Source organism: Leptidea sinapis, chromosome 39 (genome assembly GCF_905404315.1).
Source record: "Leptidea sinapis chromosome 39, ilLepSina1.1, whole genome shotgun sequence".
In the NCBI taxonomy this organism is placed as follows: Eukaryota; Metazoa; Arthropoda; class Insecta; order Lepidoptera; family Pieridae; genus Leptidea; species Leptidea sinapis.
Window position 1 is genome coordinate 2,876,505 of NC_066303.1, and position 13,546 is coordinate 2,890,050.

At 35.3% G+C, this 13,546-nt stretch overlaps 1 protein-coding gene across 1 annotated transcript; it reads right to left on the minus strand.

Moving 5' to 3' along the window:
- Positions 1-789: 789 nt before the first annotated feature.
- LOC126976173 (uncharacterized) lies at positions 790-13,504 on the minus strand. Its single transcript, XM_050824408.1, has 9 exons — positions 13,331-13,504; positions 12,997-13,260; positions 12,170-12,336; positions 10,947-11,117; positions 10,336-10,518; positions 8,368-8,745; positions 6,924-7,151; positions 6,371-6,483; positions 790-4,147 (listed from the first exon to the last, which is right to left on the minus strand). Exons 1-9 carry the CDS (start codon positions 13,398-13,400, stop codon positions 4,054-4,056), a joined length of 1,668 nt encoding a protein of 555 aa, XP_050680365.1. The 5' UTR covers positions 13,401-13,504; the 3' UTR covers positions 790-4,053.
- Positions 13,505-13,546: the final 42 nt, after the last annotated feature.

A 13,546-nucleotide genomic window follows, 5' to 3' on the forward strand; every position in this document is an offset into this window, starting at 1 on the left:
AGCATGATGTGAGAAATGTCTTCCGGCCCGCTCGATTTTCTTACGTCCTACAAAAACAGAGCTCACCGAACAGTTTTCTGTCTGAACTGTACTTTAGGCTCTCGATTTTTTTTTTTTTTATGGAATAGGAGGACAAACGAGCGTACGGGTCACCTGGTGTTAAGTGATCACCGCCGCCCACACTCTCCTGCAACACCAGAGGAATCACAAGAGCGTTGCCGGCCTTTAAGGAAGGTGTACGCGCTTTTCTTGAAGGTACCCATGTCGTATCGTCCCGGAAACACCGCACAAGGAAGCTCATTCCACAGCTTCGTGGTACGAGGAAGAAAGCTCCTTGAAAACCGCACTGTGGAGGACCGCCACACATCCAGATGGTGGGGATGATATCGTAACTTGTGGCGTGTCGTGCGAAGCTCGATAAAGCTCTGACACCACGGGATGGTCGGCGGTGTCGGTTTATGTCAAAAATCGAGTTCGAAGCGATAAGAGTGCACAGAAGATGGGTTGGCTTTCTCTTTTGCCGTATGGGCCAGGGTGTCATGCCTCATGTGCAGCGGTGACAGGTCGGCTGGTTGAAGTCACCAAGAGCAGCTTTCGACAGCGCCCAAAACTGGCGTGCTCCAGTCGGGAAAACTAAAAATCTGCTCATCTATTTTGACGACGTATTTCGATTTCGCTCGGGCGATTTACCGCCCTTAAATCTGGAGGCAAGGTTATATTTTCCCTGTAGTTTTTCAGTTCGGATCCTTTGTGTGAAAAAAAGTCGAGTATCGTCAATAAAAAACACAATAACGAACAATATCTTTATTTTTTTAATTAAAATCTATTAATATCAACAGTAAGATCAAAACCGTATATTGACAAAAGAGATTATTTCAGAAACTACTGACGAAGAGAATATTTAAAGTACTCAGCAGATGACTAAGACCGTTGCGTCAAATGCAAATAAACGTCAACGTCACTTTGTCATAAAATTCTAAGTTGTCGAAGGCATTTTTTAAAATTATTTTAAAGGTTTATCAAGTAGGTAAGTATTGTTATCCGATTTTTTGGGTAGTAATGCTATGATGATTGCCATTCGTACAAATTACAATAGTAGCATGCAATTGTCTATGCTCATTATGAATGCAATTTTGCATACACACCAGGGGTACAGAAGAGGATACACCAACACACTTAAATTTGATCCCGATATAACAAAATTCCAAAGATTTGCGAGAAACTAAATCACCTACCTTAAAAAATATTTTCCATAGATAACAGATATAGAGCGGATAAACGTCAATGACAATCATAACATCTTGACATAGCATTTTAGGACCAAGGACACGACTCAATAAGCTATTTCAGAATTTGAAAAATAATAATTTATTGCTTGTTGTAACTACGTAGATTAAAGATTATTAGGCAATTCTATATAAAAAAAAATGTTGAACATTTTATACAAAAACTAGTTGAATTTATTTTAGATTAGATAAGATGATTTTAAATTACAATTTATGATCGTAAACTTATTTAAATTTGGTACTGATTATGGCGTAACACTTACATACTTTATACGCCTAGATTGAGTCTTGCTAATAGACAACCGATGAGAATAGGCCATGTTTATTACTTTATTGTGCGTGACAAGCTACGCCTTATACTCGCGATTTATATGTAACTTTAGTGTGCGTCGCATTGCGGTCAACTGTCTACCTCAATTTTTTTGTCGACGTTTTCACAGCTGTCACAGTATCTAAACCTATAAATGCTCTAAGGCGTAACACCTCTGTAACTTCATCTTCTGGCATTGCTAGCCATATGTTTATGAGTTGCACACAATAAATTTAAATAAAATAATATTTTTAGGGTCTTTAAACGTCACTTGATAAGGGAAGCCTATTAGTGATATTACTATGGTCTACCATAATATTGTTTGCCGCGCAGTTTTTATTTTGAAATAGCATTCAATATTCAGCAAATAGTCCAGGAAGGTAAACCGTAATTATTTGCCAAATGAATACAAAGTCCTACCCAAAATAGGGGAAAAATGTTCGAACGCTAAATTTTTTTAATTAGTTAGACGTTAATAGTCCAATCAAGCGGACTCTATGACTTGTTGGATAATATAGTACCTAAAACTTTTGATATTAAACTATCTATTGCTTGTCTGATTATTTCATGATAACATCAAAAGTATGACTCATCCTTTGATTAAGGATTGGTCTCCGCTGCGCTCCAAATAGATACCGCAGGCGTAGTCGCAAAGTGCGGCAACTAATACTACGCTAAGTGAACAACTTACTCGAGCAATGTCGACGTTGATTTGCCACATGTTCTGTTAAACTTTGTAAAAATAATACCATAAGAAATAAAAAAGACACTAGGATCACATATCATCAGTAAGTATTTTGCATTTTATTAATTTCAATATTAAATAACACGAAGCGTTTGTTGTTGCAAAATTTTAAAGATGCCATTGAGTGTCAAGATGCCACGCACACAAGTATCTAATATATGCCGTTATAAAAAAGGTATTGTTGTTAGGTAGTGCGGTATCTAGTTGGAGCGCAGCGGAGACCAATCCTTACTCTAAGGGCTCTTCTTATGATTTTATTTCTTAGTTTAGAGAAGAAAGAGACTCATGGTTTTACGAATAAATGAAATAAATTAAAAAATAATTTACAATCAGTTTATAATGACAAACACTGCCCACCATCTTTTTTCCTTTTTTTTTATCACGGCATTATGTCATTTCAATATTATGTCCGACCAGAATACTTTTGCTTACTTGTGAGTGAAGTCATGAATATTAAATATTTAGGTATAGTTCGAGCAATCTCCGACTACTTAAAATTGATCACTCTTCGCGTATGTTTGTCAAAAGAATATAATTAAAAGGCTCTTTAGTTTATTTAGATATAGGAAGTATGAAATAACCTTAATCTAATTATACATTTGATATGATAACATTTCAATAAGAGTCGCATGTTTGCGACGAATCTTTAAAATTTATTTATCTTTGAAACAGCTTATATAATAATATTATATTCCATACTTCGTTCTTAACTTCCAGAAATGAATCCCTAAGTGATTATAAAGTGATTATAAAATAAAATGTCACAAACGTGTCTCATTGACCGAACGAGGCGAGAACAGAAGTAAAATACGACAAGGACCTTAAGTGGGATTTTTTTTTAATTTTTGTTGAACCAATTAACTTTAACAGTTATAAATTCAGGCCCTTTTGAGACTGTACCTACTTTATAATCGACAGCAGTGGCATAGTGCGAATTTTTCAACCTTTGATTTTTTCGCAGAGATCCTAATTCGAAATTTGAAAACTCATACACGTAGGCTTGTGGTGGGGTCGGACTACCGCTTCCCGGATGAGAGGCAACTGCCCTATGCCTTTGCGAACTCGACACTCCTTTTAAGAATATTTTTTTAATGGTTAGTGATAAAAGTGCAAGAGCCTGGATATTAAGGTAATAGTGCTACCAGTATATAGTTGTCAAGAGTCCCACATTGTAATGTAACTTGTGGAACATGCACAGCTGGTGAAAATTGTGTGATTTTATTTTTAATTTACATCCAGGCCCGTGATAACCCTTTAAGGGACAATCAGTGTACGAAATTATATTAAAATTATAGCTGTGACATTATTTTTGGCAATAGTCATTTTGTGCAGGAATTATAAATGATATGAAAACTTTAATCGTTATCTTGTCCCTCTGCGTAGTTGTACGAGTATTTGCAAACAAATATATATTTAAACGTAACCTCAATCATATTTATCATACACAATCTTTACCTATACCACAGTTAATATAAGTCTTTCCCTCTAAGTTTCTCCTCCATAGAATTCACTTTTCGTAGCAAAATAAACATGAGTGTTCTTTTTATTGTGCCAGTACTTCAACTAAACTGTCAAATGTGACATTTACCAAAATGGCGTCAACAGTTTGCGATCCTTGTCGTAACCTGAATGCCGTAACTCATGTATGTTTTTGCATAGAAGTAATTGACTTAACAAATCAATTTTAGCCAAAATCGCTTGGGAGTTACAGCTTAGATGCTTATAGTGCTGATGCTGTCCAGAGGCGCCTTTGATACCGTAGCCTGTTGGTTGCTCGGGTCCAGTAGTGGAATATTGTCCGATGTTCTGCAAAATTTAAATCTGTATTTATATCAAATCAAAATCACTTTGTTCATGTAGGTCACGGAAATGACACTTATGAATATCAAAAAATTAGTAAATTTACCGCCACTTCAAAAAGGGTTGAGCTAATGAGAATAAGTGACAAGAAACTCATTGCCACTCTTTCAAATCAACATTTACATTTTCATCGTTTCACACATCATTTCAATTACCATATATATGTAAAGTAAATGTAAATTAATACAAAACTAAAGTTATTGAATACAGTAGTTGCATCATCCACACACAACGTAAATAAATAAAGGTATTTTTCTCTTTATACTTATTACATATTTTATATTATTCTCTCTGCTGATTTACATTATCTACCCCGGAATATAACTTAATGTTAAAGTTCATATTTACCTAAATTTCATTTTTCTATTTAGTGCGGCAAAAATGTTATGGAATTTGACTTAGGGTTTATCTGAGGGTAACTGATCATCGACGCTAATACTCTTTCGCAACACGAGTAGATTAGTAGAAGTCTTGGAAGACAGGTGAACACGCATGTTTTGAAGGTCACATTTTTTATCATTATAGATACTGCGCAAGTAAATTCAATCCACAGTTTGGTTGTATGTGGAAGAAAGTTCCTTCGAAACCACAGCGTGGGCAAACGCTACATATTCAGATGTTGAAAATGATATTTAAGTTAGTGGCGTATTTAAATCAGGAAAATGTTGAATATGGTCAAACAGCTTCCCGAATAGCTTTGGACTGTCTAGATAAAAGTTAAGGTTGATTTAAAGTCACTTAATGTTGATCACTTCGTCAGTGGGATCAGTAATAATGAGCCGATGATAGTTCAAAAACTAGAGAGGGCAAATGGACAAGTAGCTTACTTGATTCAAATTAAAATATTTTTATTCATAATAGGATGTGACATCACTTATTGAAAGTCAAAAAACTACCACCCATTCCAAAATGAATGCCTCAGACCTGAGAAGAATGGGCGCAACAAACTCAGCGGGCTTTTTTTTCATCGAATAAATATGTTTACTAAGTAATATTGTACAATTAAACTTATTATTTAATAGTCACTCCATTCCCAATCTGTGGTATCATTTAGAAAGTCATTTATGTTATAGTTACCTTTACCACACAAACGTTTTTTAACAATTCTTTTAAATAACGTAATACTTTTGTTTTGAACATTTTCTGGGATCTTGTTGTAAAAGCATATACATCGCCCCACAAACGACTTACTAACTCGACTTAGCCGAGTAGTAGGCATCATCAGTTTATGTCTGTTCCTGGTGTTAACATTATGGTTATGACAGTTTCTGGCAAATTCACTTATGTGCCTATGAACATACATTACAATTTACATTATTAAGAATATATTGAGAAGCAACAGTCAAGATGTTAATTTCTTTGAATTTTGCTCTCAATGATTCTCTACGACCTAGGGTATAAATTGCGCGAATAGCCCTCTTCTGCAGCACAAATATTGTATTATTATCGGCAGCGTTGCCACATAGCAATATACCATAGGACATAATACTATGGAAACTCAATACTGGCAGCTGATTTTACAAGGTGACTGTGCAAATCAAGCACGCCAAAAGACGTAAACGAAACGTTGCGTGGGAGAAATTGAAATATCTTTATTTATAAGTTATGTATCTTCGCTATTTCTCTTTGGTATAACGCTGTTATTCAAGTTAGCATTCACGGTGTTTTTACAATCTTTCGAAGCACAAAATATTTTCTGTTAATATTTATAATAATAATTAACTGAATAATCGGTAATAACTAAACTGAAGTGGCTGTGGGCAGGGCGCATAGTTCGACGGACAGATGGCCAGTGGGGCAGTAAAGATGGCGACCACGTATCGGAAAACGAAGTGCTGGTAGGCCCGCAACAAGATGGACCGTCGATCTGGTCAGGATCGTCGGAGTACATTGCATGAGGGCAGCACAGGACCGATCGTCGTAGAGATCTTTGGGGGAGGCCTTTGTCCAGCAGGAGACGTATTCCGGCTGATGATGATGATGATAAAAATCTTACATACTTTGAGTATTATAAGAGACGCTTTTATATAGCCAATGTGTCTCGGTACTACTTACTACTTAGGTACTACATTTCTAGGACAGTAGCTGATAAAGATTTGACTCCAGATGCGCATCGAAGTCGCCATTTTTTGATTGCCTTTGGATTTACTCTAGTAGAAGGAAATTCACCTGGATCTGACGATGACGACCGGTTCAGACACCACCTCCTCGCATGCCTGCGTCTCCACTTTCTTCTGTATGATCGGCAACGTCGTGCAAAGCGTGGTCATCATGTAGATGTTCTATATCATACAGTAAATTAAAATAAATAAATTAGTATAAGGATGATATATTCTTTTAAAGAATACAACACAATTTTATTACGTTTCGTTTATTCGGAAAAGATAGAAAGTAGAAATTAGTAAAATTAAAAATAAATCAAAATATATTATTACTCCTAATAATAAGTAGGTAGGTATTATTGTAATACGTGTTCTAAGCAATTTTATGTTATCTACTTTTGGTGCGTTAGGAAACAATTAACACAGTGAATTTTTACGATGCGCGCGACACGCAAATTCGACACCCTGGCGTTAGTTTGTCAAATAGACCATTTATATCATACTTTAACGACCATAAGCCTCTTTTTACGCAGTGTGTATCTTTGTCACATACGAGCCAATATTGTAAAACTATTTTGTACGATAAAATAGCTGAGATAATAAAGGAGGATATTACTTACCATAGACAAAACTAGAATCAGATAAATGGTGGGCGTCGACCAGTGAGCAGCGTTCTCTATGGCCACCACTCCCATCACCCAATTGATAGCGAAGAATGGCTCCATGATCAGACAGAGGTTGAGATACGTCTTCAAGTCACTGCCTTCAAAGTTCCAGCCGTTCTGCCATGTCAGTTTCTCCAAAGACTTCCACAGATTAAGAAGGTTTTTGTCTGTGATTCGCTTCATCTGTGGATTTAATTATAGTTTATTATTGTAGGTGTCTTCGCTTCTGTTCTTGTCTCTCCCATTTCAAAAGTTATATATTCTCTTGACACAATCACCACTTGTTTTAAAACAAACGAAAGAGTATGTGTTGCCAGTCGACTGAGTGAGAAGGGGGATTTTTATCTGGCTTTTCTAAGCCATGGTTCTTTGAAGGCAAGGGCTATGATGAATGTAAATGCTATAGCAATGAAATAAGTTTAAAATTTACCGTTTTAAAAAAACCAATGAAATTTCATCTTAATTATCGTAATCTCGGGTTGATTCGAACGAAGTATTTTATGTAGGGCTTTACAAGATTAAAACGCGTCTTTTTTATTTCCCATCCAAAGGGAGACTTCGCTCTCCGTCTCTATGTAGATTTTTAGCTTTAAGTGACTTTTACCCTAAAATGTACTGTTACACAAAATATATTGCTGATTTCACTAACCCCTCACCACTTATTTACCAGCCAACATATCATAATCAGCATATTATGTATAATATAATGTTCAAAGTTGGCCTGCCATTAAGCTTGAGAAAAAGATATAGAAACCAACAAGTACAAGGTGTAACACTGATGCATTCTGTAGATTTAAAAATAAATTAATAAGCTATTGCATAGCTTCTATCGCGGGCCTTGAGCGTGGGGACTGAATCCAGAAATTCCGTAACGAAAATAACCTAACACTTACTTACTATATGTATATAGATATTTCGGCACACTTTTTACAGTTGCCGTGGGACAGCGGTTATCACATATGCTCGTTGTGCAGAAGCTCCCAGGTTGGAGCCTGGGATATATCTTGATTTTATTTAATTTCTTTATTTTTTTATCACGTTTTTTTAATTTTTAGTATTATGAGAAGCATTTTTATTTAGTTTCACCAGTCCCGTTGTCTGTCTGTAATCAAATCTTGCAAGTTAAATTTTACTCAGTTCCCGTTTGCTTTTTTTAAAATTAATTTTATTAAAAAAAATACTGCATATATAAAATAAATAAATAATTATAATTGCATAAGTTGATAAAAAATGCTATGCAATAGCTTAACCGCGGCAGTCCCCGAGTGCTACACGTCTTTTTTCATTTGTGTGTCCTTTTTAGTATGTTTTATTTTTTTATGCATACTTACAAACCACACAATAGCAGGTACCTAACTCACATTCGTTCTACACATACCATTAATAGTCAAAACCATACCTCCCGACTATCCTCACTATTGGAGTCACTATTCATCCCAACAGCATAGCCATTCTCCTCATCATTATTCGAATCCCGGTCCAGAGTATCGGAACTATCAGTATTTTTCCGGCTCGTCATCGGCGAACAGACGTTCAGGCTCTCTGAACTCCCAGCGTCACCTCTCCCCAAGTGATGATCTATCAGCTCTTGTAATTTCGCGTTGATGATCTCGTTTTGCGTCCGGTTCACGCTCTGCAACCCCACGATTATGATGGCTGTGTTGATCAGGATCAATACCATGGCTGGTATCATAAAGCCCATCACCATTCCTTTCTCAATTGACATCCAGCAGTAGTGTTTTATCTCATACTGTTCCATTGACAATGCGTAGTTGAACTGTTGAGAGGGAAACATTTTTATCAATAATTTTGAACGATTTGCGCTCTGTCTAAACTATGCACATAATTATTGTGTTATACGCGTAACTATAGAAGGAAGTGGAGTGGTGGAACTTTCTTAGCATTGTATACCGGCTAGCTAGGGAACAAGGATAGTTGCCTCGACTATCCCCAGGTATTACTTTTTTTTTTTAATTTATATTTTAGTATGTATAGACTTCATTACTCGTTATAAAATTAATATTCTTAATAATTATCTATTAAAAATCTTTTTTTAACGGGAATACCGTTAGGGGGTGATAAAGGCGAATACTTGCGATAATTTTAACCTCCATAGGTATTATAAGTGAACAATTTTTGAGTTAGATATCAGGTTTTTAGCTTTTTTTCGAAATAAAGTGGAATTGCAACACCAAAAATTTATTCAAAAAATGAATCAACTTAAATCTCAATTATTTTTCTGATTTATAAAAACAATTAAACGCTGGTTTTTTATCAATATAAAAAACAACAATTATTGGTCTAAAACGATATCATTTGAATATTTTTTCAGATATTTTTCACTAACAATATGAAAAACAATAATGAAACTTGGCTTGCAGATTATTTAAGAAATATGCCCGTTTTCTTAGCTCTCCCACAAAGCGCAACAACGAGGAACTTATTTGAAATAAATTAAAAAAAAAGATGATTATTAAGGAAACTGGCGGAAATTTGTATTCATACTAAACTTAGGTCGTACTTTTAAATTTCCAAGCGGGTATACATCAACTTACTAATAACCAGGGTTATTTTATTTTATAAGCACTTTTTTAAGTATTAATAATTAGAAATCCCAACCCGCACGTTACCGCAGGATTTCATAAAACTAGTCACTGGGGAAATATATACAAAACTATCATAAACTCCGTTACTTCCGTAATATTCCGTCTGTACTGTCAAAACTGTAAAGGGATAGAACTTGCTGAGTTTCTTGCCGGTCCTTCTCAGAACAAGGCCTCCTTGTAGTCTCTTGAACCGATGGCATCAAAATTGACATTCATAAGTGTTTTTTAAAGTAAAAAACTATTTAGCGGCGTTGAGCACTTTTCTTAGGATGACAAGTGACCTGATCGAAAATTTGTAAGACAATTTTAAAGTGCTATTATTTTAATTATTAATAATTACAGTGTCTTAGTACCAGGTAATCATAGTTGAAGAAGAGATTATCTTACGTATTACGCAAGTATATCTTAATATATTCTGACGTCATTCGCACGAAGTATTTTCTGCTGGTGTCTATGTGCACTACATAGACACAAAGTGGCTGTGCAAGGCATTTTCTAGAGGCAATTTTTTGCAAAACGCGGTTATGGAATGCCAGACGTCAATGTGATGCGGGTGAAGTTTTGCATTTTGACGTAATATCTGGTGGATTCAGATTGAAATTCGGACGCTGAAATCAACACAGCTCCCCTGAGCACTCCCCGTGATAAATGCGGTAGACAATGAGCTGATGCGCGATGTACAAGTTGTATCTAAATGAATACAGAAATTTGATTTCTGGTAATGCAATACGTAATAGTAGCGGGAATACTTGTATATATACCATAACAATGATGGCTGGTGCTCCGTAAGCGATCAGATAGTTGTACTTCAGCGGCAGTAGTGTGTCACACGTGCAGAATTCTGCCACAGCTGCTCCCAGAGCTACGATCCACACAGAGCATGTAATGTGCGTGTAGTGTAGAAGTAGAGCTATGCGTTCACATTGCGAAGGGGATGAGGTGCCCTGAAACAGATCATCACTTTGAGATTTTTAAAATAAGCATATAATTTATTGTTATCATAATGCCTATGTCTGTACGTAGGGTCATTAGTCGAGTGACGTATCGTTGATAAAATCTTGTATGCTTTGTTCAACATGTGGCTTCATTTAATTATTAATCCCAGAACTGAGGATTATCACTTTAAAAACATAACAAATTGTCTGGTATTATTATATGTCTTTGATTTCTGATTCTACTTGGACGTTGTTAAAAAGAGGGTAAATTATTATTGAATTATTATTTTGTAATAGACATTTATGTTTATTTAGAAAAATGCACTCCTCTGTGTTAACTAGCACTATATTATGCCAAACCGCGCGATAAACCCATACCCGACAATATTTTTATTGAATCTAATTTTCGCTTCTCGTGTTCTTAAAGCGAATCTTACCGAAACAGCTTGTATATAGATAAGAGTGCAAGCAGCGAGACAGCAACACAGGTTGATGTTGATTGGGTACAACTTGCTGCTGCGGCGGAATTCCGCTGCACTCTCACTCCACATCAGCCACAACACAGTCACTATCGGGAATATAACTGCCAGTCCACTGGTCACGTAGATCTGTAAGACATAGTTTATTAGATGAAGCGAACGGTCTTATAGCTCACATGAAAACTAGCCGCCCTAAAATGTCTGAATTACTAAATCAAGAGTTGCCTTTGAAGTGGGAGTAGACTCTAAGTATGAAGTCCCTAAGCCGTATCGGTGCGAGTTCGGTTCCAAAAGATGACTGTATATGTCAAAAATGTTGTTACGCAATGATATGCGAAAGGATATAAATAAAAGAGGTGAAATTTCGCATTATAATAATAATATTGTAATATTGACACACTTTATCTTTCCCCAAACTAGGCATAGCCTGTTCTATGGGTACAAGACAACGATATATTTAATACAATGTACTTTCTTAAACATACATAAATATCTACATATAACTATCCATGACTCGGAAACAAACATCCACATTCATAATATAAATGATTGTACCTACCGGGATTCGAACCCGGGACCTCTAGCTCAGTAGTCATGGTCACTAACCATTCGGCTATATGGGTCGTCGAAGCATTTTAACATAATCCGGTAAAAATAAATAAATAATAAAATTCAGCTGCTGGTATTAACCTGAACAATTTCTCAGAACACTCCCCTAGATAAATGCGAAAGAATATGCAGAGAGACACCAGATCCCTAAGGAACGTGAAAGAATCAAGCTGATCACGTCTTAATAGACGAAAATCCGAGTCGCTCTTCGTTACATTCGGTCATAGTTCATAAATGCCTGAAGGATAACTCATTGTTTACCATTCGCCACACTCCTTATTTATAATAATACTATGTAATCACATAAATAATCATATTTTATATATAATAATAAGTATACCACAAGGTTGTCATTTAGGGCCTATCTTATTAAATATATTTATGGATAATGATAATTTATGACATGTTGTCTAAGATATATTGCTTTTAAACGAAAGGGATACTAGTTTTTTAACTTGAATAATTAAAAGTATTATATTTTATTGGTCTGTAACCAATTAAATTGGTAAAATAATTTATATTATTTTTTAACAATACGTAAGTATCCATCCCTACTCTGTGGTTTAACTCACCAAAACGATCCATTCATTCCTAACGCCATGGCAACTATTGAAACCGTATACGTATGTGACGCTGTCTATAATGTTGTGCTCTTTCAAGTCTGCGTCAGCCAATGAGTCATCTGGTAATTCAACTTCTGATTCTATAATACCTTTTACTGATATTTTTTTATCCATGCCTAAAATATTGAATGTTTTTAATTAATAATAACAACAGAGGGAGCAACAGAGGGCCATATTTTGTTAGTAACAGGCTTAAAAACTATGTTAGTATATTACAATTTGCTCAATATAATATAATTTATTCTTAATACATAATTAAAACATAGAATAACTTTGATAATAATCAGAGACAGTGTGTTTTTATCGGACAAGAACTTGAACGAATCGTTGCAGTATTGGCGAATCCAGTTTTCCCGCTATCATATTCAGGATACTGTTTGAGCTGGAACGCAGCCTTGCTAGGACGGATGACGTCCTTTTCCTTATGACGGCATAGAAATCAACCATTTGTGCTTCAGCAAACATGCCTGATGCCGAACAAAACCAATAAGTTATGAAAGTCAGCTGGCATTTCAGGGTCGATAAATTTGCGTTTAAACGATAACTATAACTAGCAAATCGTTTTAATAAACTGTAAATTCATCAGTGTAAAAATGTAGCATGCGACAGATAGACACAATAAATGCCATATAAAAAAAACCTTTGTGTATTTCTCAATGTTCTGAAATTGTTTTCATTAATAAATTTTAGTATGAAAAAAAAAATTCTCCTTAATAGAAAAGAAAAATAAGGCTTATTTATCTTAGTTTTAAATCAAATAAAGAAAACGCACATACCTTGACTGCTACCAGAAAATGATTCAGGATTTGGGTACAAAGGAGGGTTATCATCATAAATAGAAGAGGTAAAATTTGATACGACAGCCCCATACTCTGAATCATATGTGTTAATTTCGTAGTCATTTTGGTCGTCTGTCTTTATATACGATGGTTTGCGAACGGCCACCGGTTGGAAAGATCGGTATGTACCAAGTCTTTTTGGCTTAAAAACCTCGTAGCTTGAACGTCGCACATGGTAGCCTGTTTTATTGGGCTGTGTTGCTAAAAGATTATGAGAAGAATAAATTTTTGAAGGATATATGATACAAATAGAAACACAATTACAACATACCATGCGCATTTGACGAGATGTAATAAATACACAGCGTAAACAATGTAACGGTTGATATTATATTTCGCATCTTATATTTTATTATTGTTTACATCATAGTAATGATGAATTATGTTTTGAATCTGAATATAACAATTATTGGTACTGCTACTACCGCTATTACTTGAGTCTTGAAGAACTAGATTGAAGGGCAGAAAAAATCAATAATTTTAATAA